The following is a 26396-nucleotide window of genomic DNA, read 5'->3' on the forward strand; positions in this document are numbered from 1 at the left end:
TTTTATTTTATTGATGTTTTGTATTTTTCAGGAATTCTTATATAAATTAAGGATATTTTTGCTTATCTTGGTTATTTAAATTAGTTAGTGTTTTCTATTTTTCAAGTATTACTGAGTTAGGAATATATTTGGTATTCTGCATTAAATACAGTCTAGAATGTTGCTTATAATTTCTTGTGTTGTTTGAGATTTCAGTACGTTTTGGAATATTAATTTTTTTTTTTTGGGTACATGCGGTCTTGGACTGCATTATGGGAGGTACTCATCTCCCTTTTCTGTTCTCCATCATGGTCCATATTGTCCTTTTTCTTTATCTGTTTCTAAAAGTTACAACTCTAGCTTTATTTTCTTCAATCATGCTTTTTATGTCACATTGAACACTTAGGAGGAAGAATTTTTTGTTCCTATTCTTGGTAGACTTATTTTCTGGACTATTTTGGCCTTGTTTACTTGATCCTGCTGGTTTTTTTATTATAACCATCTTTAGGTGTTTTGAACTCAGACTTTTAGTTCAAGACCTTTTTATTCCATGTTATTGTCTGTTATATTCTGTCATAGATATCCTTTTTATAATTGATACAATTCTGTTGTCATCTACTAAAAATTATACCAGGAGCTTCCTCACAGGAGGCTCATCTACTTCTGTTGCATTAGTTATCTCTAATAAATTCTTCAAACACCATAATAGTGCCAACCAATTTGGATGGCATATTACCAAAAGGAAGCAGTGATACGTGATCAGGTTTTTGGATGATATATTAATACCATTGTTTGAAACGAGTAGTCAATGGCAGTACCAAGCACATGTGCTGTATAGTTGATTCTGTTTTGGTTGCATATTCTTTTTTTTTTTCTCTTTGTTCTTCTGTTACTTTTTATGCCTGACTCTTATTTTATGATACCATTGAAAGTCTGGATATCTTGGAACATTTATAGTTTACCTTGTCCAAAATTTTCCTTTTCTTTTGTACATTGTGCTAACTTAAAATTTCTGAAAAAAAAATGGTCTTGCATGTTGATGTTGGCATTGCCATTTGAAGAATGTATTTCTGATATTGCACGTTTAGTTCGTAAAATAAAATGGAATGTAATTAAAAAAGATATTCTATGAAAATAAAATATAGTAGGAATAGAATAAAATATTATTATATAATTTGGTTGATGGAATAGAATAAAGTAAAAATTGCTTTTATGATTTATTACAATGTTTAGTAAGTAAAAATAATTTTGGAAAAACAAAGGGAATATGAGATATGGTATAGATTTCTCTCCTGCAGATTGGGGACCAAAGATTGATGTAGTTGGCTTTTGTTTCCTTGACCTTGCCTCTAGTTATGAACCACCAGATTCACTTGTTAAATGGCTGCTAGGAGGCGATAAGAAGCTTATCTATATTGGTTTCGGTAGTCTTGTGAGTTTTCTTCTAAACAAGCCTTCCCATCTTTTGGATATTTATTATAGTGAAAGATTGTAATCGTTTTATTTTTCTCGTACAATTTTGACTTTTTTTTGTTGAACACTGTCTCTAAAAGTAGTTTTCATGCATGAATGTGTTTTTCTCTATTCCATTACCTTATGATTTTTTGATTATTTTAATAAGTAGAATTGTTTATGTGGTATTAACTTTACTCCCTCCAGAGAATTAAGTGCATTTACCTGTTTTTACGTGATTTTACTGTAAAAAAGAATTTATCATTGGCTTCATTAGACCACTCATTCTGTTTCTTTATCATGTTCTGTTAATCTAGAATTAAATTGCTCTAACTGCTTTTAATTTTTAACAGCCTGTTCAGGAACCAGAAAGGATGACCCAGATAATAGTGCAAGCTCTAGAAAAAACTGGACAAAGAGGCATCATTAACAAAGGCTGGGGTGGTCTTGGCAATTGTAATTTTCACTCGCTCTCTTCTCACATTTCCTTCGTCAGATGTTTAGTTTTGTTCACTGTATGGAGTGTATAGCGCTTAATTGTCTTTTGTCCAGTGGCAGAACAAAAGGACTTTGTGTATTTACTGGACAATTGTGCCCATGACTGGCTATTCTCACGATGTATGGCTGTGGTAAGTTGTGAATGTAAAACTTATAGCTTCTACAGCGGTTGAAAATTATCTGTTCATATTTTATATTTGATGTCATTTTCATGCAAGTGCTAGATATTTATGAGCAATGAGTTTGGTGAATCATGATTTGTACATATATTTTATATAGAGATAGTGTGTTATATGTCTCAAACAATTGTTCTATTTAGAACCTTTAAACAAGTGGATCCATAAGCTCCTTAGCCTTGGAGTTTTTGTTTTGTTAATTTGGTTTTTTTTTAAATGCTGTTGCATAAAGTGTTATTGTCTTCAATTCCCTATATTCTATTGTCATGGCAACAATAGGAGGGGTGGTAGTTTCATTCGAAGCCTTTTATAAGGAGAAAAGGCCATCATCAAAGTATTTCACTTCTTTATATTTGCTTAGTCACTTGCTGAATGCATCATTATTATGCCTTTTTATGTATCCTGAAGTTGAATTATTTACGGGGTGTTCAGTGGAATATTATGAAACTGGTTTGTAATTGGAATGGTTGTCTCCCTTGTTCCTTTTAATACTATGGGTGTTGAATTGTGTACCTTCTGATGGTCCCCAAATGGATTGCCTGATGACATTACCTCAATAACACTTTTTGTTAGTCTTAACTTTTTTGACTGCTAACTGCCAGATGAGACTTGCTGAGTTGTTCTTTCACCATCTCTCGATAAATTCAACCTGACTTGGAGCTCTTTCCCACTCAAAAATTCATTTTTCCTATTCATGCTCCCACTCTCCTCAAATCCCATTACATTTTTGTATCTTCCTACCTTTTTTTTCCTTTTATCTCTGCAAATTTCACTTTGCTAAAATTTTGTCATTACTTTATTTTTCTAAAATTTTTAATACTTGTTTTAGTTGACAGAAATTTCTTTTTAATTATCTTTATCCACTCATGTTGGTGGTCTACAATGGGTGAATATTTTATGAAATGGGTTGATGAGATGCTTCATAAGCGACACAGTTATCTCCTTATTACTTTTCTCTGTTAAATGTTTTGAAGAACTGATGTAATTGAGGGCTTGAACAGTAAAGCTCTATTTTGGCTATATGGATCTATTTATTTGTTAATTTGGCCATTATATGTACTTGGAAATGTGAAGAACTGTGTCCTTGCATGTTTTCCCCAGGTTCGTCATGGTAGAGCTGGAACTACTGCAGTTGGTCTCAAAGCTTTATAACCAGTTTTGGTTTAGGCATTAGCTTTATATTTAACTAACTCATAACTTTTTAGTCATTTTTAACTGTAAAAGAACATCAGCCATGTGGTAAGGTTTCTATCTTGCTTCTTTTGAGGTTTTGGGAGGTTGACCCATTATGCGATGTTTTGACCCCGTAGGTTTTGTTGAGTTTTAGGTTGATTAGAATTTTAGATCTTATTTGATTAAAATTTTTGTTTGTATACAATATTAAGTAGTTGTATGGTTTTAAACTTCTTATTCCACATCGAATCCTAATCACATTCTATTTTAGACTTTTATACTATAAAAGTGGATTTCTAGACTTTAGAATTGCAAGTAGTGTTTTAAGAGCTCTAGAGAGTGAACACCTTGTAACTCTGTCTTTTGCTCTAAGTGGAGCGAGAGTGGTTTGGGTGAGTGTTCTTGGGAGGTTATTGAAGAAGAGTGTGCAAGGGATCTTGGGTTAGTTTTGGGAACCATAAAGGTCAATTTATTGTACTTTAAATTCTCAATAATAGAATAACAGTTTCACTCCGTAGACTTAGGCAAAAGGCCAAACCACGTAAATTCTTGTGTTTTTTTGTTTGCTTATTTTCTCTGAATTTTATCTTTGTTGATTCTTGGACAATTTTCACAACAAACTGGTATCAGAGCTTCGGGTTCGGTAAATTTAAGATTCAACAAGGATGTTGAAAGTTACTAGTTCTACGAATTTTTCAATTGAGAAGTTTGATGGGAAGACTAGTTTCACGCAGTGGCAGAGAAGGATGAAAGATCTCCTTGTGCAGCAAAGTTTAATGCGCCCTTTGCTAGGAAAGGAGGAAGGGCAACCAAATGACATGAAGGATGTTGAATGGGCAGAGTTGAAGCAAAGGTGTGTGAGCATTATTCGGCTTTGCATTGGAGATAATGTGTTTAACCATGTTATTGATGAGGATTCTGCTCTAAGATTATGGGCAAAGTTAGAGAAAATTTACTTTGCGAAAAGTCTTTCTAACAAGTTGCAGCTTAGGTGAAAGTTGTATCGCTTAAAGATAGAGGAGAATGGAGACTTCATGAAGCATATGAATGAATTCGATGGAATCATTGATCAGTTGAAGAAGGTTGATGTCAAGGTGGAGGAAAAGGAAAAGGCACTATTGTTCCTAGCTTCGCTTCCAGACTTCTATGAGGTATTTGTGAAATCTCTTATATGTGTGATGGATACAATAACGTTAGAATAAGCACAAGCAACGTTAATATCTCGTGAAGCCCGAAAGAAAAGTAAAGAAGGGGATGGAGATCCAAATGGCTTGGCATTGGTAATTGAGGCTAATAGGAGGAAGTCAACTGGTAAGGGATCTAAGGGTGGCAAGTCTAGATCCAACAATGTTCAATGTTTTAAATGCAAAGGGTATGGGCATATTAAAAGGGATTGTCCTACAAAAAGGGATGAAAGTAACGAGAACAAAGGTGAGTGTGCTTTCGTTGCTGAAAGTGATTATTGTGATGTTTTTACAATTTCAGAAAATATGGATGCAAATTCTTATTGGTATTTAGATTCTGCTTCTGCTACTCACATATGTTATCAAACGGATTGTTTTGATTTACTTCAAGAAGGGGTGGCTAGGAATTTGACTTTGGGTAATAAGTCAATAGTGAAGGTCATGGGTCTTGGAGTTGTGAAAATCAAAATATTTGATGGGGTTGTGCGCTCTTTGGGTGGTGTGGCTTATGTCCCAAAGATGCGTAAGAATCTAATATCATTGAGCCTATTAGACTACAAAGTGTATGGATATTCTGCTTGTGATGGAGTGGTAAAAGTCACACAAGGCGACATGGTCCTGATGAGGGGGAATTTACATAATGGCTTGTATCATCTAGAATGTGAGGCCTCGAAAGGATGGGAACAGTGCACAGGGGATGGTAGCTACCAAAGTGAGATTTCATTTGCCGAGGAGGTGATGAAAGATTCCCATGATGTAGATGATGGTGAAAAGACGAAAAATCTTGCCAGTAGTGAATTGGAAGGGTCGTTGAGGTCCCTTTCCAAAGTCAATTAGTGCCATTGACTTGACGGCTACACAGGTGCATTGGCCGTTTTGTGGAATCAAGTGTTGGACCATGCTTGATTCGGTATGTGTAGTCGTGGTAATTATAAAGGCCAATGATTTAGAAAGTCTTATGCTTGGAGAGTTGTTCAAGGTGTTGGAAAGTAGGTGGAGTTAGGAAGTTGCAATTAGGTGCGACTAGTGGAAGAGGTTTAAGGAGTTTGAATTCAAGTCAAAGGTGGAGATTTGTTGAGTTTTAGGTTGACTAGAATTCTAGATCTTATTTGATTAGGATTTTTGTTTGTATACAATATTAAGTAGTTGTGTGGTTTTAAACTTCTTATTCCACATCGAATCCTAATCACATTCTACTTTTGACTTTTATACTATAAAAGTGGATTTCTAGACTTTAGAATTGCAAGTAGTACTTTAAGAGCTCTAGAGAGTGAACACCTTGTAACTCTGTCTTTTGCTCTTGGTGGAGCGAGAGTGGTTTGGGTGAGTGTTCTTGGGAGGTTATTAAAGAAGAGTGTGCAAGGGATCTTGGGTTCGTTTTGGGAACTATAAAGGTCAATTTATTGTACTTTAAATTCTCAATAATATAAGAACAGTTTTACTCCGTAGACGTAGGCAAGAGGTCGAATCATGTAAATTCTTGTGTTTTTTTGTTTGCTTATTTTCTCCGAATTTTATCTTTGTTGATTCTTGGGCAATTTCCACAACAGGTTTCTATCTTCCTCCTCTGTCAATTGCACCTGATTCAGTTTTGTTGTGCTTAAATCTCCTTGACAGAAAATCTTCATTTTTGGGCACTCTCTCACAATCACCTTTCGCAAGATTGGGAATTCAAAGTTGTGATCCCCTAAGCAAAAGCTTGCTAGACATGGTAGACAACTTAGTTGCAAATACTTCAGTCGGGTGAAAACAATGCCACCTTCCATTTCATCACCCCCAATTGCTATGATTTCCTCCATTATCTCACAATCAGTTATGCTCATTCTCTCGAGTAGTGTCAGGCTCTTTGCTGTTGAGCATGCTATTAAATTTATGAATCCATGACATTTTGAAACTTCCAAATTGGTTAAATTTTCGAAAGACACCAAAGATAGCACTAAAGTCTTTAATTTGCCACATTCCAGCACTTCAAGAATTCTCAGGTTACAGAAAATTGGTATGGGTTGGAACCCTTCCTCCCAGAGATGTGTTAGCTCTGGAAGTTTAGACAACCTCAAGTCAATTAACAGAGTGAGTGCCCATGCATGTCTTTCCTCATCAATGAGTTCTTCAGACCGGAAAATGTGACAGAAGGAAGCATCACTTAGAACTAGCTTTTCAGCATTTGGTGATGACTGACTGACGCAATATGGAAGAGCAGTTGATTTCTCAGGAACGCTTATAAGCTCAAGAACCTTTAGTTTCCTGAAACATTCTATTGAGAGTACTTGGACATGCCTTGTTCCTTTCACAATATTGTTCTGCTTCAATCTTAATTTTTCCAAGATAGGGAACGTAACCTGAATGATTAACATGTGTGTTAAACAAAAACAAAGAGTTTTAATTGGTTAAATTATAAAAGACAAAAAAGTTTTATAAGTTTTGCGTTCATACCTCATTGATTTGAAACAAGGGTTGTTGATTTCAGATTTCAACCAGACTCTCTGTATGTGTTTCTCCGAAGCAAGTACATTTTTTAGCAAATATCTATACTTTGTGGCATTGAGTCACCTCCATTTTTTTCAACGATGACCATTCTGTAGCATGTATTTTAAAGTAAAAACTTTTCAATTTGGACAATTTATCAAGTTGAAAGTATATCACTCTGGGAAACACAAATGTAGTATCTGTTTCCACCACAATTGATCGAGTAGCTATTGCTGCATGTGATTGATTAGCAATAAGTTCTTATGGCTAATGAATCACAATTCACAATCTGCAACTTGTCTAGTTCCTGGAGTCTTTCCATCACATTAAACGGGAAGATATTTAGGAGTGCTTTACAGTCTCCAACCCATATATTATTTAGTTTGCAAAATGAGTTCATCGAGAGTTGACCCTGCCATATCTTTCTACAGTCCCTTATAGCTTTGATTGTCAACTTCTCTAGCTTAGGGAAGACCACCTAAAAAGATTCATTTAATCGGATTAATAAATGAAATAGGAAAGAAGAAAAAAACCTTAACAATGTGTTATAGTGAAATTAACAGATGAAAGAAAAGCCACAAACAAAAGCAGAATTCGTGCAGAAAAGAATGGTAAAGGGAAAACAAGAGAAGAAATCACCTTTTCAATGAAGAGAGCCGAGTTATTTCCTTGTGCATTCTGATGAATTTAAGGTTCATCCCCAACTTCGTCAATTACAGATTTAAAGACGAATGTCTTCAATACATGACAGTTTGTTAGGACTAGACTTCTCAAGGAGGGGAATTCATTATCAGTTTCATAGCAGAATCTTCTGAGTTTAGGAAGGTCTTCGAGCTTTAGGAATTTTGGAGTGGTGAACAACATCTTGCTCATTGATTCTTCTTCTGTCATTCCTTCCATGAAGATTACTTCTTCCGTGGCCTTACAGTCCACAATCGAAAGCCTACGGAGTTGCACAAAATGTTTTTACCATGAAAGATGGAAACAGGTATTTCAAATTGTGACAACCCTTTATCTTAATCCATTCCAAATTGTGAACATGAAAAGAGGATGCTAATTGTTGGATATGTCATATCTTTTTAACGTTAATTGAGGACAGATTCAATTTGTACAATTTGGGACACACAACCTGCAAACATAATTCTCATAGTTTATTTCTTTAAAAAAAAACTGAAAACAATGATTTCAGAGAATGGGCATGTTAACGACAAGGGATGATAGTCAAACAATAACATTAAAAAGTAATAACAGAAATATATATATATATATATATATATATATATATATATATAAAAGAGCAAAAACAAGATCAATATATATATAAAAAACTATTAACCTATTATTTACATAAACAAGAAAAGAAAATGAAAAAAAAAGAACTACTTTGAATTTGACCTAAAAAGAGAAAGAAAAAACAAAGAAAAGGAAGAAATAAAGGGAAAAGAAGAAAAAAGAAAAACTGTGACATTTTGGACTTGCCAATTAGACAATGGGATGTGACACATTACCATTAGCTTCAGTATGTAACTTTTAAAGGTAAAAATAGGAAATGTACAATACTTATCCGAATCTTATCTATACTATTGCTTAGGAGGTTGACTCATCCAATATTTACACTCTAATCCTTCCTTTTAAAGTAAATAAAAAATATGAGATATGATGATCATTATCTTACCCTATTCACCATAAGTAATACTTTCTCTATAGTTGATAGCAGTGTCCATGAGTCGAACCAAACCTATTGAGCCTCCCATTCTAAAAGTCAATCTGAAACTTGATTCAATTTATTCATTTAATTATTATTTTATTATTAGAATAATTCATTTTTATTTTATAATTGTAATATTTTAATTATATTTAAAAATTAAAATTAAATAAAATATATTATTTCATAAAAAATAATTTAATTGGGTCAATTCCTGTCAAAGTTGAGCTTAAAAATATATGCATAAGCCCAAACATAATCAGAACAAATTCAAGGCGGACAGCTCGATGCTTGAACACTTCTAATATCTTATCTTTTATTATCTCTAGTAGACAATTTTTAATTTTAATATATTTTATAATAAATTTTCCTTTTTATAATATTTTTATTCAATTTTTTAATGTCAAAAAGTTAAAGAAGTGTCGTAAGGCATTAAAATATTAAAAAAAAATTTAGATGATTGCACAAGGAAAGAAACATTTAAAAAAAATAGATAAAGGAAACGAGATAAAGGTAGTTGGTACTTGTAGTCATTTCTCTGTATATTAATAATATCACAGTTAACACTATCTTTTTTTTTTATTCAGTCACATTTAACATTATCTAACTCTTTTTTTTTTTTGTTACCATGCGATAAAGTTGATCAAACTAAAAAAAGAAATCTAAATATTTAACTCAATGATAAATATATTGTTCCATATTACTTAAGTGAGGAACATACATAAAGAAAAAAGGAAATAAAATCTTGCAAAAATATGAAAATGAATCTTAACTAACAAACTGACCTTATCGCCGAAAAAAGTTGAAGTAATATCCCATTTTTCACTTCCATCACCACCCGTCTCTTTCTCCTTGTCTCTTGAATATGAAGAAGCAGCAAATGTAGTCATTCTTGGACCACTATCCTAATTGTGCCCAGCCCTGGAAATTTAAGAGCTCGACTTCCCAAATAAAAACTCGTCAAGTTGGAACATGACTCAATTTTTATGAAGTAGAACTGGGGGAATGTTAACTTATCTGTCGTTGCTTCCTCCTCAACTCCCTGTTCCATGATGACTGCTTCCATCGAGGGACATTCTTTTACTTCTAATGTGAATAATTGCCGGAGGCTCAAAGCCATAGAGGGGGTAAAAATGTATTTCAAGCTGCTACAATTACAAACTTTCAGATGTTCAAGGTTTTTGAAGTGCAAAATTTCTTGAGGGTTCCTATTTCATATTTCCATCAACTCGGGAAATGCGTCTGAAAATTTCAAACGGAATAGGCCATAGCATCCAACCTAACAAACCAGATATATTGCACTAATTATATATGATAAAACATAACATTATTATTTAATTACAAGTACAAATAATAAAAATAAACTTTCTTCTTCAATCATTGAACTAATACCTTTTAATTTCTAAAACAATGAAAGAAGGCAATATTTCAATCAAAAAATAAAATTGAGCTGTAGTTTGCAAAATAAATTGTAGCAGGATCGGAGTGTCATGAATTAACTCATACCTTTTCAGTGTACAACTGTTGTATGGTGGTATTAAGGTCACCAGCCCAACGCCCTTTGTCACCATAACACGATTCTTTTACTCTCTCTAATTTTGGGGTGCTTAAAACTCCTTGAGAAAAAACCTTTAAGCTATAACAATTACTCACAATTAAGTCTTCCAAGGATGGAAACTTGAAGGTGTGATTTCCTGGACAAAAGCTTGCGAGGCTCTGTAAATGATAGAGTTCTAAATATTTCAACTTGCTGAAAGTGATCTCATTCTCATCGCCATCGGTTGCAACTACTTCTGTCATCCTGTCGCAGTGTTGTATCGTCATTTTTGTTAGTTGTACCAGACTCTGGACTACTGAAGGTGTACCTAAGTTTTTCATCTCGTTGCATCTTCCCACTTCAAGTGTTGTGAGATTTCGGAAAGATGCTGAGGAGGGTCCAAAATTTATCAAATCATCGCAGCACACAACTTCTAGAGTTTCCAGATTAGCAAGAATGTGGCCCAGCTCTGAATCTTTCTTCCATATATATGTAAGATTTTTGCAAGAATTCAATTTTAATTTTCTAATTCGTGAGAGAATCCCAGCATCAGGCTTTTCCGCAACATCTCCTTCACAAGAGACTAGACTTTTGAAGTCACAATTAGAGAACTTCAGATTTTCAAGATTGTGAAATTTTTGGACCAAACAAAATGGAAAATTGGAGTTATTCACCTCAAAAACTTTAATATGGTGAAACAAGTCAGTAGGAAACTGGCCATCACTTATCGTTGCAATGTCATCAATATTTGATAAGCTCAATTCCTCTAATTTGGGAATGACCTAGCAAACCAATCAAATAAGAAAAAATCAGAGTCAATGTTGCTCTACAATGCCTTTCAAAAAAATTGTTGCCCAACAAGGTCAAAAGAAAAAAACGTTATTCTTGGTCACGCAACGGACACAGATATATGCACAAATATGCATAAAAGAAAAAGGTAAAAGCTATACAAGTTCGAGTTAATGGTCTACTCAACCCATTAACTTTTCCATTGCTTGGACTAATTTTATTCTGTTAAAAATAATTTGAGACTTTCAAACGCCAAAAATTTCATCATGTGAGCTAATTAATTTTTTTTATCAAAACAAAAAATTTGTAATTTTTTTCCGTACATACCATGCTACTATGTTTAGGATGCATAATGACAGTAGAGATAATCTTCCTATAGATGTAATAGATGATCTAAATTTATGAATATATAGATCTTTCAAATAAAAAATTAAATGATCAAATTGTGCTTTGGGCATTCATTTGAAGAAACTTTTAAATAGATAATGCCAAATACAGTAATTCTTTATGCAAGGAAAGAAATTTTTAACCAGAAAAATATAAATAAAATGTCAAATGATATCGTGATGTAACACAAGTTTTGTGTAGCACAAGACTTAATGAGCTTCCAATTGCCCAAAAAACAAAAAGTTGTTGTCAGAAAGATGAGTGTAAAAGATATATGATAATCTATTTAGGTAACACGGCCAAGCTGCTATTTAGTAAAGATAGCATCAAGAGAGAAATTTAAGTAATTAAACTAGTTTTTTTTTTTTTGTGAAAAGCAATTAAGTAAACTAGTTATTACCTAGTTCATAGTATGGAATAGTACTCTCTCCTTCCTTTTTCTTTGTTACTTTTTTTAGATATCCCAAAACGAAGTTTATCTTTCTTTGACACTTAATACTCTTATTTTTTTTCATATTGCAAACGTATTTTTTATGATTTATTTTACTTTTTCATATTAAAAAAATTTTAACATCTGGATGTTTAAATTTTTATAATATAGATCTGCATTATAATTTTTTTTTCAAATTTTAATATAAAATAAATCAAAGTAAAAAGTTTTCGTCTTACTCTTCTTGAAAGTCAAAGAGAGACAAAGAAAAAGGAAAGGAAGGAATATACGATAAAATTTATGTTTCTTGATTATTTTTCTTTTGCTTTTTTGTACTAGAACGCATTCCAAATCTATACTAGAAAAAATTTAAAATTTAAAAATTTAATGTAAGATAAATCAAAATAAAAAAAATTTAATCTCACTAAAAGTTGAAGGACTAAGACAAAAGAAGGGAAGAGTATAAGATAAAGACAAGGAAATGAATTACATTAAATAATACTATCTTCTCTTTCTGTTTGGTTTGTGCAAATATTAAGAGTAGGATAAGACGATTTTTATCATATATATTATGTTTGTTGTGTGTAAGATAAAACGTATGATAAGATTTTTTTTTTGTTAAGTGGTTAAAATTACATTTTCTTTCGTTGTTGCCTATGCGTCTTGTTTCTATTGAGTTATTGAACTTGTATTCGGATGTGAATGACTTTTATGTGATAAGGCTTTACTTGTTGCTGTGAGTTTTGTTGCCATGCCTGCATATATACCATACGTGTAGCTTCTAGTTTTCAAGTTTGATGAGAAAACTGATTTTTAAGAGTGGAGAGACCATTCATATGCAGTATTTTTAAATAATGTAGGAATTTGGGAAGGTTTCGTTCAACCAGAAAATATAGAAAATCCAACGGAGGTGAGAGATAAGAATTTATCAAGGGAATATTGACAAGACCAGGGGCAGTCCCCTGGAATGAAAAAGAGCTTAATTAAAATAAGTGTGTAATGAAAATCTTAAAAGGGAGTGTGATTGATATAAAAAAAATGTCCAAAAAATTTAAATAGGATACAGTAAAAATTCACTTATGTGTACTTTAAATTCTATATTTCAAGAATCAAACCTTTTGCATTATTGGTAGTAAAAAACGTTTTTCATTACAAATTTAATGTTTTTATAAGTTAAAATTGAAATTAATGATGGAGCTAGATATATATTCTGTTAAAACTGAATTTATTTCATTTAATACATATGCTTCTTAATTTATTATATTATTATTAGTTGATGATAAATTAAAAGATTTACTAAATTATACTTCAAATTTCAAAATTATGTATCAGTGATAAATATCGATATGTCATGCATGTGACCGTGTTTCAGGTTTTTTTAAAGGAAATAGTGAAAGTTCAGAATCATACCTCTTCATCCAAGAAAAGTGATTGTCCTTTTGTGAATTCCAGCTCGTCATGGATTCTCAGACGTTCTGAAGCTAGCATCTTTATTAAAGTAGAACAATCTGTTGTCAATTTTTTAAACATGGGCCAGACTATCGTACGTTGCCCTGGATAGAAACATTTGAGCTTTCTTAGGCGTGTAAGCTGCAGGGAAGACATTTGAGGAAACTTAAACCTAACCGGCTGCTCCAATCCTTCCCCTGCGGATACAATCTCCTCCACCCCACAACTACTTATTGTTAGATCTTCGATTTGGGGAAGATCTTTGGCTATTGATGCAGGAAATAGATTTTTCAGACTCTCACAACTCATAACCCTTACCTTTCGCAGATTTCGAAAGGTAAGACTTCCTTGGGGATCTTTATTCCAAACATGCTTCAGTTTTGGTAGATTATAAATATACAATTCCATTAGTTGAGAATCTACAGCATGTGTTTCTTTGATATTTAACCCTCCAACCCCAACCTCAAACATCTGTTCTAGTGAATCACATCTCTCCACTCTAAGTGTTTTTAGGCTTTGAAGTACTCCGAACACATTAGATGGAAAAAGAGCCAATAACTCATCACAGCATTCAACATTCATTTCTTCTAATTTGCCAAAGGAACCTGCTAGAAGTTGGTCATGAAACATCTTCTTCACATTTCTCAAGTGGGAAAGTGTCATCCTTTCCAATCTGGGAACTGCAGCCTATATAATTCGTGCCAATGAGTAAAAAGTTAACTAGAGTTAATTCATGAAACTAAGGCAAAAAAATAAAGGAAAACAAGAGAGAGCAATAAGAGTGAGAGACTAATTCACCTTTTCATTGAAGAGAGCTTGTATACTGGACTCATATTTCCCCTCCATTTTAGTTTCACTAATAAATTCTTGTAATTTAGGGCAATGCTCAATCTGCAGCACTTTTAGTGATGGGAACCCAATATTATAATTTCCTGAACAACATTTGATGAGATTCGGAAGATTCTTTATTTTTAGGGAGTTTAATTGAGGGAAGCAAATCAAATCTTCCTGTTGTTCTGTTATTTCCCCTGTAAATATTATCTCTCTTAAGCACTTGCAATTTACCATCTCCAACTGTTCAAGGTGTACCAGATTTCTAGCAACAGAGGGAAATAACAGATGTTGTAAGTAATGACAGCCCTCAATGATGATGGTCTTCAAATTCGGAAGGCAAAAACAATAAGTCTCTGAAAGCTGGTTGTGCCATATCCTTTGGGTCTTAATTGAGGACAATCGCAAGCTTGTCAATTGAGGGAACACAATCTGCACATATGTACAATTCTTTTTCCTTAAAACTCTAGAGAATATATGTGTATATCTTAAAATGTGAAGTCCAAAAGTCCTAAAATTGAATGATCTAAATACCCCTCATAATTTATGAAACGCAAAATTTTATTTCCTTTTCTCTCTTAATAAAAAGTTTGATGTTTAATTTCCAAAAAATAAAAAGTTTGATGTTTATAATAAAATTAATGTATTAATTAAGTTTTTTTTCATAGACTGTCATGAGATTGGAATTATAACTTTAACTAATAATGAAATTAAAAAAACATAAAAGCATTGCCGTTTGTTCAAGCTATATACGCTCAAATTATTTGTCCATAAAAGGCAGAAGAATATAAAAATGAAAAAGGCCAAAATTATAAATTTATTGAATTTTGTCGATCTCATGTTTTGCTTTATGTTTTCTTAAAAATGACACTTCTGTGAAAAAATCAATTACTATCCTAAGATATTAGATAATAAGAAAGCTCACTTTCACACAAAACAAAACAAAAAAGGAGAAAAAAGAGGGAAAAGAACAAGTCTTTTATCTAATTTGATCAAAATATATAAAAGTGATCTCATTTTATTTTGTTACTTTTTTTAGGGGAAGGAGATTTGAATTCATACTCTTTAAGTAGGAAGATCATGTCTTAATCAATGAACAAAATACTCGGATGCTTATTTTATTACTTGTTATATATTAGATAATAAACATTTGGCATTATAACTTTTAAGTCTAAGACATTAATTCAATTCAGAGTCCAGGTATTTGTAAAAGTCTTACCTAGAATAGGAAAAAAAAAGTATGCAGTAGAACATTAGTTACATCAATAAGATATAAACCTAAAGATTACATTTAGTTAATTTATTTATGATACAAATGTTTTACTTTATTATGTTTATTTTAATTACATTAGGACATATTTATTATTACATATTATATATTTATTGTTATTATTATCATTTAATGAGGAAAAAACTATTATTAATTAATTATCATATTAGTAATACAACAAAATCAAAGAAACTACATTTAACTTATTGACTTTCTTTGCAAAATTTTATGTTTTGACAGGTTCTTCTAAAATTATAATCTTTATTTGTTATTCTAACCATCCATGACAAAAATTATAAGTATCGAGATATCATAAAATTTAACAAAAAAGAACACAAATAAATAAAAAGTGGTTTACACCTTAACTTCTTGGACTACCCGTTAATGCAAGGGAAAAGATCATCTATTAATCAAGTAAAATCACTTCATATTTGCAGGTCACTATGTATTCTTAGTTAGATGTAGAAGTTATTGTAACCCATTTGGTTGGTACTGTTAATACTTGCTTTACACTTTTGAAGAATATTTATAAATTGAAGGCAAACAATGAAATGTAATATCATAAAATTAGTTAAAACAATAATAACACAGTTGGTTACGAAAACATTTTTTTTTGTGTATAATCCTCAAAAAATTTTATTTGCTTTAGTATCCAAACATGTTTTGTTCTTCTAAAAGGAAATAGAAAATAGCAAAAGTGTTAACCAAACAAAATCTAAATTAACTTATACATGCTTTAATGTAATAAAAATCATGCTCTTCACATTCCCCTAGCTAATAATCAAAACTATGAAAAATAAAATCACTCTCTATGGATGCAAGAGTCAAAAAATCAATAGCCACCATGAGAGTTTGATCCTTAGCATTTAACAATTTTCAAGCGCATATAATAGCTAGCTTGAGCTTCACAGACAAGATAGGGCAGCTTGTAAAAAAAGTATGATTAATTTAGTCAATTTTTAAGTGATACTAATAAACTATAAATCATTACTTAAAAAAGAAATTTCACTTTAATGAGGAATTTGATATCAATAAGAAATAAATAAATAATTAGGTAGTATTTTATTTTAATGAAAATTACAATAAATAAATACATATTTCGAGGTACTCAAAAATTAATAAATTAAAAATTAGGTAATATTTAATTTGACAGAAAAATTATCAACTATGGAAAGTTTCAATTAATAAGGACTTCCTTGTCAATAAAAATTATCAATTTGTTATTGGTTTCTTCACGCGATGCTGTTTTGACTGGCAGCAATGACGATTTCCAGAACAAAGGGTGGGAGTTAAGATTCTTAAGAGTTTGTGTTTTTCACTTAATGTCTCCTGTAAAAGGTATGGTTCTATGCTTATATGTTAGTCTATTAAACATAGCTTGCTTTCATGTAATGGGGTTATTTCCCGTATGTTTTAACAGATTAAATTTTAAACAAAAAAATAAGAAAATAAATAAAAAAAAAGTTATTAGCCAAAGACAAATAATTATTCTAAAATGTACACAGGACATATTGAATATAGAAGGATTATGGAGACAACACATTAAGGTGAAGGAGAGAATTTCTAAAATAGATTAAACACTATAATATTTTAATTTAAGACAACATATTTTTAAAATATATTACTAAAAATATTTTTAATAATATTTTTTTGTACCTTTTAAAATATTTTTATAGATCTAATTTCACTATAAAATTTTTTTGATACATTATAAATAAAATGTAAACATACAAATTGCATACACTATTAAAAGTTGTACTTTTTTATATTGCTACTAAATGTATGAAAAAAGTGAAATTAAAAGTTAAAATGACTACACTCTTTAAAATTTTATTATACAAAAAAATATGTCTCCTAAAGTAATGGGATTAAAATTTAAATTTGTTGTAGTGAAAGAGGCTTAACAAAATAAATAAGAAAGTAGGAACTAGGGTTTAAAGGAGAATACTGTTGATGTCGTTTACCAAATACGAATAAAAGCTAAACTTGGAAAATGAAATGGGAAGCGAAACCTAAATATAATTAAGCCATTGACTGCTCCATAAATAAATAAATACCTGTTTATTGAAAAGTGGCTTGGTGCTTGTATTCCCCTGCTCCTGCTGGGAGGTGGAACTCGTCTTCTCTTCAGAGCTAAAGCCAATAAGCTGTGGCAGATCTTGGAGTGTCATGGACTGTAACTGAGAAAACTGAGTATTCTCCGTTGCTATATACTGCACTTCCAAACCATTTTGAATGTGAAGTTTCTTTAAATGTGGAAAATCTTCACCATTATGCAACTCAGCAACTACATTCTTGATACCCTTAAGTTGATCTAGATATAAATCTTCTGTCTTCTTCAACAATATTTTCACCCCATGATCCAAGTAAATGCTTGTATCTAAGTTGAATCTCAGTGTTCTTGAGCATTCATACTTGGCGAACCTCTTCCATGCACCATTACCTATAAAAATCTTGTATCTGTCCAATGTCTCACTGAACAGGCATTCGGGAATTATTTGGGCATTCGGAATATAAGCATACAAAGTGGTTAGATGAGACAAATGCTTCAATTCCTCAAGGCTAGCATTTCTTCTGTCACTACCAAGTACTTCATCTTCCCATTGAACAAAGCTATCTTCCAAAATTAATTCTTCTAATTTGGACAAATTGGATAAGATATCTGGTGGGATGATTTTGAGTTCAGTGCAATGCCTCAAATCTAACAAACTTAACCGAGTCAATTGTGCTATCTCCCTGGGTAGCGCTTTAATATCTGAGCCTGCAAGGCTAAGGATTTCTAATTTCTTGAGCTTTCCAATAATGGTTATGTCTTCCAGTGCACATCCATTTAAACGCAACGTCTGAAGGTTTGTTAGGAGATTAATTGACACAGGTAGAGATTGAAACTGCATTCTAGCCAAATGTAGGACTTTGAGTCTTTCTGTTCCCCTGAAGAAGTTGGCTGGAATATTCACTGAACCTTCATTGTTCATAAAGAAGAAGGAAAGATGTGAACACTCCAACTCATCAGGAAGCTCACTGATATTAGGAGAACTTAAAAAAATCACACTGCAATTTTTCATTATCTCCTGATCAGGCCACTCTTTTAGCACATCACCATCTCTTAACACAAACATACGGTTGTCCCTTGATGCAATTGATATAGCAACATCCCGAACAACATCATGGATATCAAACCGTTCATCGTTATAACTATCAAGCAACAAACAAGAGGCTTTGAGCTTACTCACCACTGTCAATATTTTGTATCTTGCTTCTTCTATTGTGTTGACACCATGAAAGAAACCCAAACCCATGATGTAATGCAACAAGTATTCAACGAAACCATCATGACCCATTAAACTAGAAAGCAAGAAAGTCAACTTAACTTTCTCATTTTCTAAATAATTGTAGCTCAACTCTATAGGTGAATATACATCCTCTGTTATCTCGGTGAAGCTTGTTGATGAAGGCGTCCTTAGTTCACGCAAAGCATTCTTCCATTCAAACAAACGTTTGTTTCTCAAAGCCCTTGCAACTGTTGCGATGGCGATCGGCAGTCCCGCACATTTCTTTGCTACCTCCATAGCTGTAGGCTGCAGATCACAACTTTCAACATAGTCACCAGCCATCTTTTTAAACAGGTCCCAGGCTTCTTCTTCATTTAAAAGGCTAACTGCAAAATTTTTCTGTGTACCCATCCCACTTGATAAAACATTGAGATCCCTAGACGTCAGCAGTATCTTGCATCCCTCATGTTCATTTCCAAAAGGAATCCCAACTTCCTCGAGATCTAATCTTTCCCAAATATCATCCAAAACAACAAGAATCTTCTTCTCTTTCTGCAATCTTTCTCGTAGTCTAAGTGCCCTTCCAACCCTACTCTGTTCCTCAAATTTTAAACGCAATAAGTCTGCAACTTGGTTTTGAATTTTCTCAACATCAAGGGTCTGAGTTACAGTTACTATAACTACGGAATCAATTAACTTGCCCTCCTTGACTTGACTAGCAACTTCTTTGACTAGCGAGGTCTTGCCTACGCCACCCATCCCGTGCACCCCTATAATGTTGATACTTGGATCTTTCAGTGCCTCCATGATTCCATTGAAAACCATCGTTCTTGACTCGAATGCTTCAAAACCTTTAACACATGCGACCATGATACCTTGTGGAGCTGCACGATACGAAACCTTGTCAAATTTGCTCTGTTTGAGTAGCTCAGCGACAGCCTTCGCCTCCTTTTCGGCTTCCATGCTAAGCTTGTAACGTGTCCAGAAACTAGGACACAAGCCAAGGAAACACTTTTTCTTTGCTTTTTCTTCATCCTGTATTACTTTCTCTACTTCTTCAGAGATCTTCTTATTGACGGTAGTCAGCCACTTGTCGACATCGTGTTCAATCTCCTCCCCATTTCCCATAGCAGCATCAACCGAATGCTGTACTCTTTCTCGTGCATCCTTCAGGCTCTCAACTTGATTCTTGAGGGTCCGGACCTGGTTCTCATGATTGCAAAGGTATTTGATATGGTTTTTGATGGTAGAGATCGTGTACTCTGCAGCGCTAGTGACAATGGAGCTAACGATTTCCATTTCGTTTTCTTTTTTTTTTAATTTTTTTTCTAAGTTGCGAGAAGCAAACTGAATAAAAAGAAAAAGCTATGGGTTAAACAAAAAAAGAGGACAAGTGAAAAACAGGGGAGAAAAACCAGAAAAGAAAATTACAATGAAAGGAGAAGAAAGAAAAGAGTCTTATATAGCAAGCATCATCAAAACATGAAAGGAAACCAAAGGGCCTAAAATTGGAAGGGTTTTGCGTGGCGTACCTCCTCAGAAGATGAGAAATTTTCCCTTTCTTCACCTTCACTGATGAGATTGAAGAAGAGAAGGATTCTTGAGAAGATAAGTTCAGCAATTAATTCTCTCACCTATGAAGGGGGAAATTAAGAATTTTCACTTTATATCTATATAAAAGAACAAAGCCGGAGAGATTTGACAAAGACAAAGAAAAAAGTTTTACTTTGGGTGGATGAAGCTGAGAAAACATGTGATGGCCAACGAACCAGCCGTCCAGCAAGTCAATGCAACATGACAAGAACCAAATGCATTAAAAAAACTTAAATGCGACATGACAAGAACCAAATGCATTAAAAAAACTTACTCTTATAATTTATAAATCTTAATTCTATTATATAAAACAAATGTGCAGGAAGGATTGGACCGTCAGGAGCATTAAACTTTGTTGAACTCCTAGTTTATATCTCAATATAAACTGTCCAAATGCATTATCTCAATATAAACAAACTGGTAACTCCTAGTTTCCTCGAATTGTTGAAGTGTCTGAAGTAGTAGTTTCAACGAGAAAAGAAAACCTCAAACTTTGTCTTTGGATCACCAATAAACAATCACGCAAAGGATGAAACCTTTAACTTTCAATACATTTTCCAGCCTGGACAAAAACATACGACTGTTACATAAATTCTTCTTTTCCACATTAGCTAGAAGCGTACGACCTTGTTTGAGTCCACAGAAATTGTTAGAAATTTTGAGAAAATAAAAAAAATAAGAACAAAAAGGGAAGATCGACTTTGAAAGGTGAAAAACCTTTCTTAAAGGTTACTTATATCTTTAGTGAAAATATTTCTACAGACAAGTTTTTTATATCATTTAACGAAAATATATGTTTTTCAATAATACAACTCTTTCTAAACAAAATATAATTTTTTATCAAAAATTAAAGATGTTCGATGTATAAAACTTTTTATTTTATAAACAAGCATAACTTTTCACAATTAATTTAATTTAATTTATGAAAATTATAATAGTTTATCATCAATATCAAGTATTTGTTCCACAAAAATTATTTCAAAGAACTTTTCTTTTCTAATGTTAATTTAAGAAATCCACTAATATTCCAAATTACCAGCAATTTCTCACTAGTTTAGAATATTGGTGCTTCATCGTTTAACTTTTCACAAAAATATGTATTACGAATGCACAGATATATTATTGATTTAAACTTATGAATACAAGAATTAAAATTAATTATTTTTAATTTCATGAATTTTATGATTCTCACTTTAGAAAATTTCAATTGACGGCCTCTAATTCCAAAAATTTTAATTCTAATACATTAATGTGTTTGGGTTACAATGTATTGATTCCTTTTATTAGAACTTCAAATAAAAAAAAATTGGGACGCTCCAATCAAAAGTGGGCTCTGCCGTTACACAAGGTGATAGAGACCCTTCTTTGTGACCGGCACTGATGACTAAAGGTTCCTGTACAAAAGTAATTACGTGCACTTGTGAAAGCCAAGTTTATGGACCAGATAATGTCAAAACAAGACTTTCGAGTTTTGGGGTCCGTTTGGAAAGCATGAAAATATTTTTAAAAAAATAATTTTAATAATTTTGAATGTTTGGTTATATTTAAGTATTTGGTTAATTGGTTTCTCTTCTTTCAATTATAAAAAAATTTTGAGTGTTTGGTTATATTTAAGTATTTGATTAATTGGTTTCTCTTCTTTCAATTATAAAAAAAATTTTGAGTGTTTGATTGAGTGAAAATACATTCAAAAATAAAACTTTTTATGAAGTCAAATGAAAAATAAATTATTGACCTTGTAAATTATCTTACACCTTGAAATGGCGTAAGACATTGTCCAAAACACAATTTCTTTTTATCCCGAGCTTCTTCTTCGTCACCCCGATCCTCTCCTTTGATATGACTTCTTCTCTTTATGTTCACTTTTTATTAATTCATTAGCTGTCAAGCAGTGTCTGACGATAATTGGAAGGCATGTAAATACGAGAAGTCAAAGGTTGAAAACTTTAAATTATTTTGAATTCAATTTGTTCTCCCTTTTTCTTAAATCTTAAATCAAATGATTTAGTTTGGTTAGGAAGATAATGCTTGTTCAACAAATTAAGAAGAAAGTAATTAGGGGTTTTTTTTTAAATCGTTAACCAATCATTTTTTTACATGTGTATAAGTAAAAAGATAAGCATACAAATCTTAATTAACAACATTTAATGTCATATCATCTGTCACATGGTAGTGATGTTGTTATCAAAATACTATGTTAACATACCACGTGACAGATAACGTGGTACAAATGTACCACATGTACCGTTGATTAAGAAAACTTAGTCAACAGTTAAAGAGATGGGCTTATTTAACTTGAAAAAAAAATTAAAAAGTTTAATTATTTGAACACAATAAAAAGATAGAGATTGAATTAAATTTCTTTGAGAGAGTTCAAAAGCTTATTCGGGTATTTAATCAAAAATAAAGAATAGAATGAGCTCTAGCACAGCACTTCATCTTTAAAATCTTTCAAAAGTCTTTATTGAAGTTAATGAAGAAGGAGCTGACAATAGAACTGATTATACTCAAAATTAGTTAATTATAATAATCCCTCAAAAATAAGGTCTTTTTAACATGTATGTAATTTGAGTAATTTTGTATTTGGATAATATTTATTGAGTTTAATTAAATTGGTAAGGTATTATTTTGTTTATATTATAATGTTTCCAAATGACATTTTGAAGATAATTTTTTTTTTAAAATGAATAGTGAAAAATATTTTTCATAAAACAATACAAACAACAAAAAATATTTTTGATAGTTTATCCAAATAATAAAAAATATTAAATTTTTCCATGAGATATTTTACACATAAAAAATGTTTCTTCAATAAATTATTTTACAATTATCAAATAGACCCTTAAATATTAGATTTTCCTTTAAATTTATGTTTGTTTTAAATTTAAATTAAATGTAAGATTGGTGTGGGCAAGAGAACTGTAAACTTACAAACGATTTTGCTGCACAATAAGCCATTGGCAGCATGCTACCATTTCCCAAACCAGGATCACTTCAAAAAACATCAGTAAAAAAGAAAACAAATCAACATAACCACTGCACTGCTCGAAATCCCAGGAAAAAGTGGGGCATCAATTGACACCCCTTGCAAATTCGACAAAGCCCCACATTCCTGACATTGCCTTGCTCCACGAGCTCAGTTTCAATGAGTAGAAAACCAACAGCCAAAGCATGAATCGGCAAAAAGAACATCAATAGCAGCCCCTACTGTTATAAAAGTACAATGTAGTGGAAAATTTTTTATTGATGAAAATGGTCATTTTTTTTATGTTTAAATCATCATTTTAAATATTTCAATCATTAATATTACAAAATTTTCATTATATATAATTATAATATTAATTATTTTTAATATATAATTGTCTTTCATTTATGATTATTTTTATATGTATGCAATTTTCTGTACTTTAAAAATATTTGCATAAATGCTAATGAATTTAAAAATGTAAAAGCATATTGAATTCCTTGAGTTTTTGTTATATTTAAAGCAAGAAACTTTTAGCACATTTCATCTCACTGGTAGATGCGTTTACTTTAAATTTAAAATCTTATTATCAAGGATTGAGATTTGATTTTATAGGTTTCGTTTTCGAATCTTTAAATAAGATACAACCTATTCAATTTGTAGTTCAAATCTCTATGTTCTAAAAAATAAAGAACAATTTGATTTTGATTTGTTGGTCCTACTCTCTTGCTAAAATCCCATTACTTAATTTGATCATACGCTGGATTGGAAATCATTACCAGAAGCAGAGGACATCCAATTTCCTCCAATACACTTGTGATACATAAAATATAAGAACTTGTTCTAAAATTTAAAAAAAAATTGAAAACTTGTTATACCAAAGACAAAATATAAAAACTTAAATAGTAACATTCAAATAATATTTAACTCAATAATATGCACATGTATCCTTAAAGAATTATATTTAATTTTTCTTTTCTTTAATTTTTTTTAAAATAAAATCTTAAAACAGTGGGTCAAGTTTCGCAAAAAAGAACGAAGACTTGCTAATTCATTCTTATACCAAAAGGAAAATGAGGACTTGTTATAAGAAGACTTAAATATTGTACAATAGATGGACACAATGCCGAGACTGATCAAGTTTCACCTAAAGGAGATCAAATTATAGATAATCTCTATATCGGTATTCATGCAAAGTCAAACAATTCTTTTAAGAAAACGTATATTGGGATATTAAACAATTGGACTTGAGAAAATTTGCTGGGCATGGCGAAACCCCAACGTAGCTTCGTCTACGCGGAGAGAGTGAATGTCCTCTGGCCAAGTAATCCTCTAGGATACAGCTAGTTGTTGCTACTTGCTAATAATTTATATAGCTATTTTTAGCAGCCTTGTTAAGTTTCCACCTACATTTCTCTTTTCACACATTTATACTTGTACGTTACGCTTGAATAAGAAAGATTTACTTGATCAAAGAATTTCATTTAGTAAGATACTTTTTTAATTATAAAGTAGAAATTATACTTGAAGTCAAACATTTTTTTCATTTATATTTATAATATAGTAATAGATCTTGCAAAATAAATCATAAACAAATCAACAAAAAATTAAATTAAATTTATACATGATGAGATTTAAATCTAAAATTTAAATAAAATCTTTGCATAAGTATTCAAATTGAGTACGCAATTGATAAATAATACCTAACATCCGGAGATGTTGTTATGTCCGAAAGTTTTTTATCTATTCTTATTCTGAGATGAATGATATAACCTTTATAAAACATTACAAATGAAAAGTTTTGTATATATAAGAAATTGCTAACAAATTTTCATTCTTAAAAATAATTTCAATGCTTTTTGTTTTCTCTAAAATACATTTCATTGTTCCCATACTTTTTGTCTTGATTTTAATGAAGTTGAGTAGAGATATCGATGGGTAGGGTATTTACTAATTTTGAGATATTTAAACCTAGACCCAAACCTAATTAATGAATGGAACACTCAAACCATACAATTAACGAATATTTTTAAAATTTATTATCTTAATCTTAATCCTAATACATAACCATTACTTTTTAATTACTTGAATCAATTTCAAAATTTGATTATGTAAAAAAATTATTAAAATGCTCTTCATAAGTATCCAATTACCTGAATTCAAATTTGTACCTTTATTTATATACAATAATATTTTCCATCCATATTCCATATAATTTACTAATAATTAGATTTATAAAAACACATAAATAATAAAATTTAAATTTAAATAATCAAAAACAAATATCTTAAATATTAATTTAAATAACTAAAAACAAATATTCAAATAACAACTTAAACAGCATTATAAGTTTACAATAAGCCAACAACATTACAATTTTAATTAACTACATGGATTTATCTTTAATTACATGAAATTAAAAACAAATAACTAGGTTACAAAATTATTTTAATATCATCGCTTTTCTTTAAGTATATATATTATAATTAATAATTTTATGAATTATAATTTTTGTAACGTTAATCCAAAATAAAAAGTAAAATATTTATATTTAAAGTATATATACTAAAAGTATATAAAATAATAATTATTATTATTATATTTGTTATAAATTAACACAATACATAGAGTATATATATTAAAAGATATTATAAGTTAATTAATAATCATAATTTTATGAATTAATTTAATTAACAATATAAGCTTGTTTTTAATTACATAAAATAAAAAAAAACATAATCAAGTTTGAGAATCGAGTATCTAAGGGGTGATACCTGAACCCAACACAAGTATTGAAATTTCTACCTGAACCTGTCCCAAACCCGATTAGAGGTATCTTAATCTTGTATAACTGAATCAAATACTTGCGAGTACTTTATAACAGGATACCCATTACTATCTCTAAAGTTGAGAGACAAAATTTGACTCTTTTGAATTTTATATTAATTAAAATTTTAAATTTCAAATGAATATTTCATAAGTTTAACATCAAAAGGTAAATACACATAGAAATAGTATTAAACGTTAAAAAAGAAAATAGAGAACATATTTTTGAGGTTTGAGAATCGAGAGGTTTAAAAACAAAATGGACAAATAAATAAGAAAAAAAACCTATTATTTATTTATATTTATTATTGAATCATTATTACGACCAAAAATGCCATTTTAATCTCATAATAAGTCAAATTGTTGAGCAACACCACGCGGTTTCTATATAATAAAATTATAATTAATTTGCAA

General features: G+C 31.1%; 1 protein-coding gene and 1 long non-coding RNA gene across 3 annotated transcripts; one reads left to right on the forward strand and one right to left on the reverse strand.

Annotated features, from left to right (window-relative positions):
- Positions 1387–2023, forward strand: LOC18507135. Its single transcript, XR_001928231.1, has 3 exons — positions 1387–1411; positions 1785–1887; positions 1984–2023. It is a non-coding gene; the product is annotated as an uncharacterized LOC18507135 (long non-coding RNA).
- On the reverse strand, positions 7081–20224 carry LOC18507138 (disease resistance protein At4g27190). Of its 2 annotated transcripts, XM_018122076.1 has the most exons (8): positions 20131–20224; positions 17384–19945; positions 14024–14488; positions 13187–13912; positions 10140–10952; positions 9419–9912; positions 7568–7871; positions 7081–7406 (listed from the first exon to the last, which is right to left on the reverse strand). In XM_018122076.1, exons 2-6 carry the CDS (start codon positions 19895–19897, stop codon positions 9847–9849), a joined length of 4584 nt encoding a protein of 1527 aa, XP_017977565.1. In that variant the 5' UTR covers positions 19898–19945; positions 20131–20224; the 3' UTR covers positions 7081–7406; positions 7568–7871; positions 9419–9846. The 2 variants fall into 2 exon arrangements, with proteins under 2 accessions (XP_017977565.1, XP_017977566.1); XM_018122077.1 differs by lacking the exons at positions 7081–7406; positions 7568–7871; positions 9419–9912 and having other exon boundaries at positions 10606–10753; positions 10845–10952.

The sequence above is a fragment of the Theobroma cacao genome, chromosome 5 (assembly GCF_000208745.1).
Source record: "Theobroma cacao cultivar B97-61/B2 chromosome 5, Criollo_cocoa_genome_V2, whole genome shotgun sequence".
In the NCBI taxonomy this organism is placed as follows: domain Eukaryota; kingdom Viridiplantae; phylum Streptophyta; class Magnoliopsida; order Malvales; family Malvaceae; genus Theobroma; species Theobroma cacao.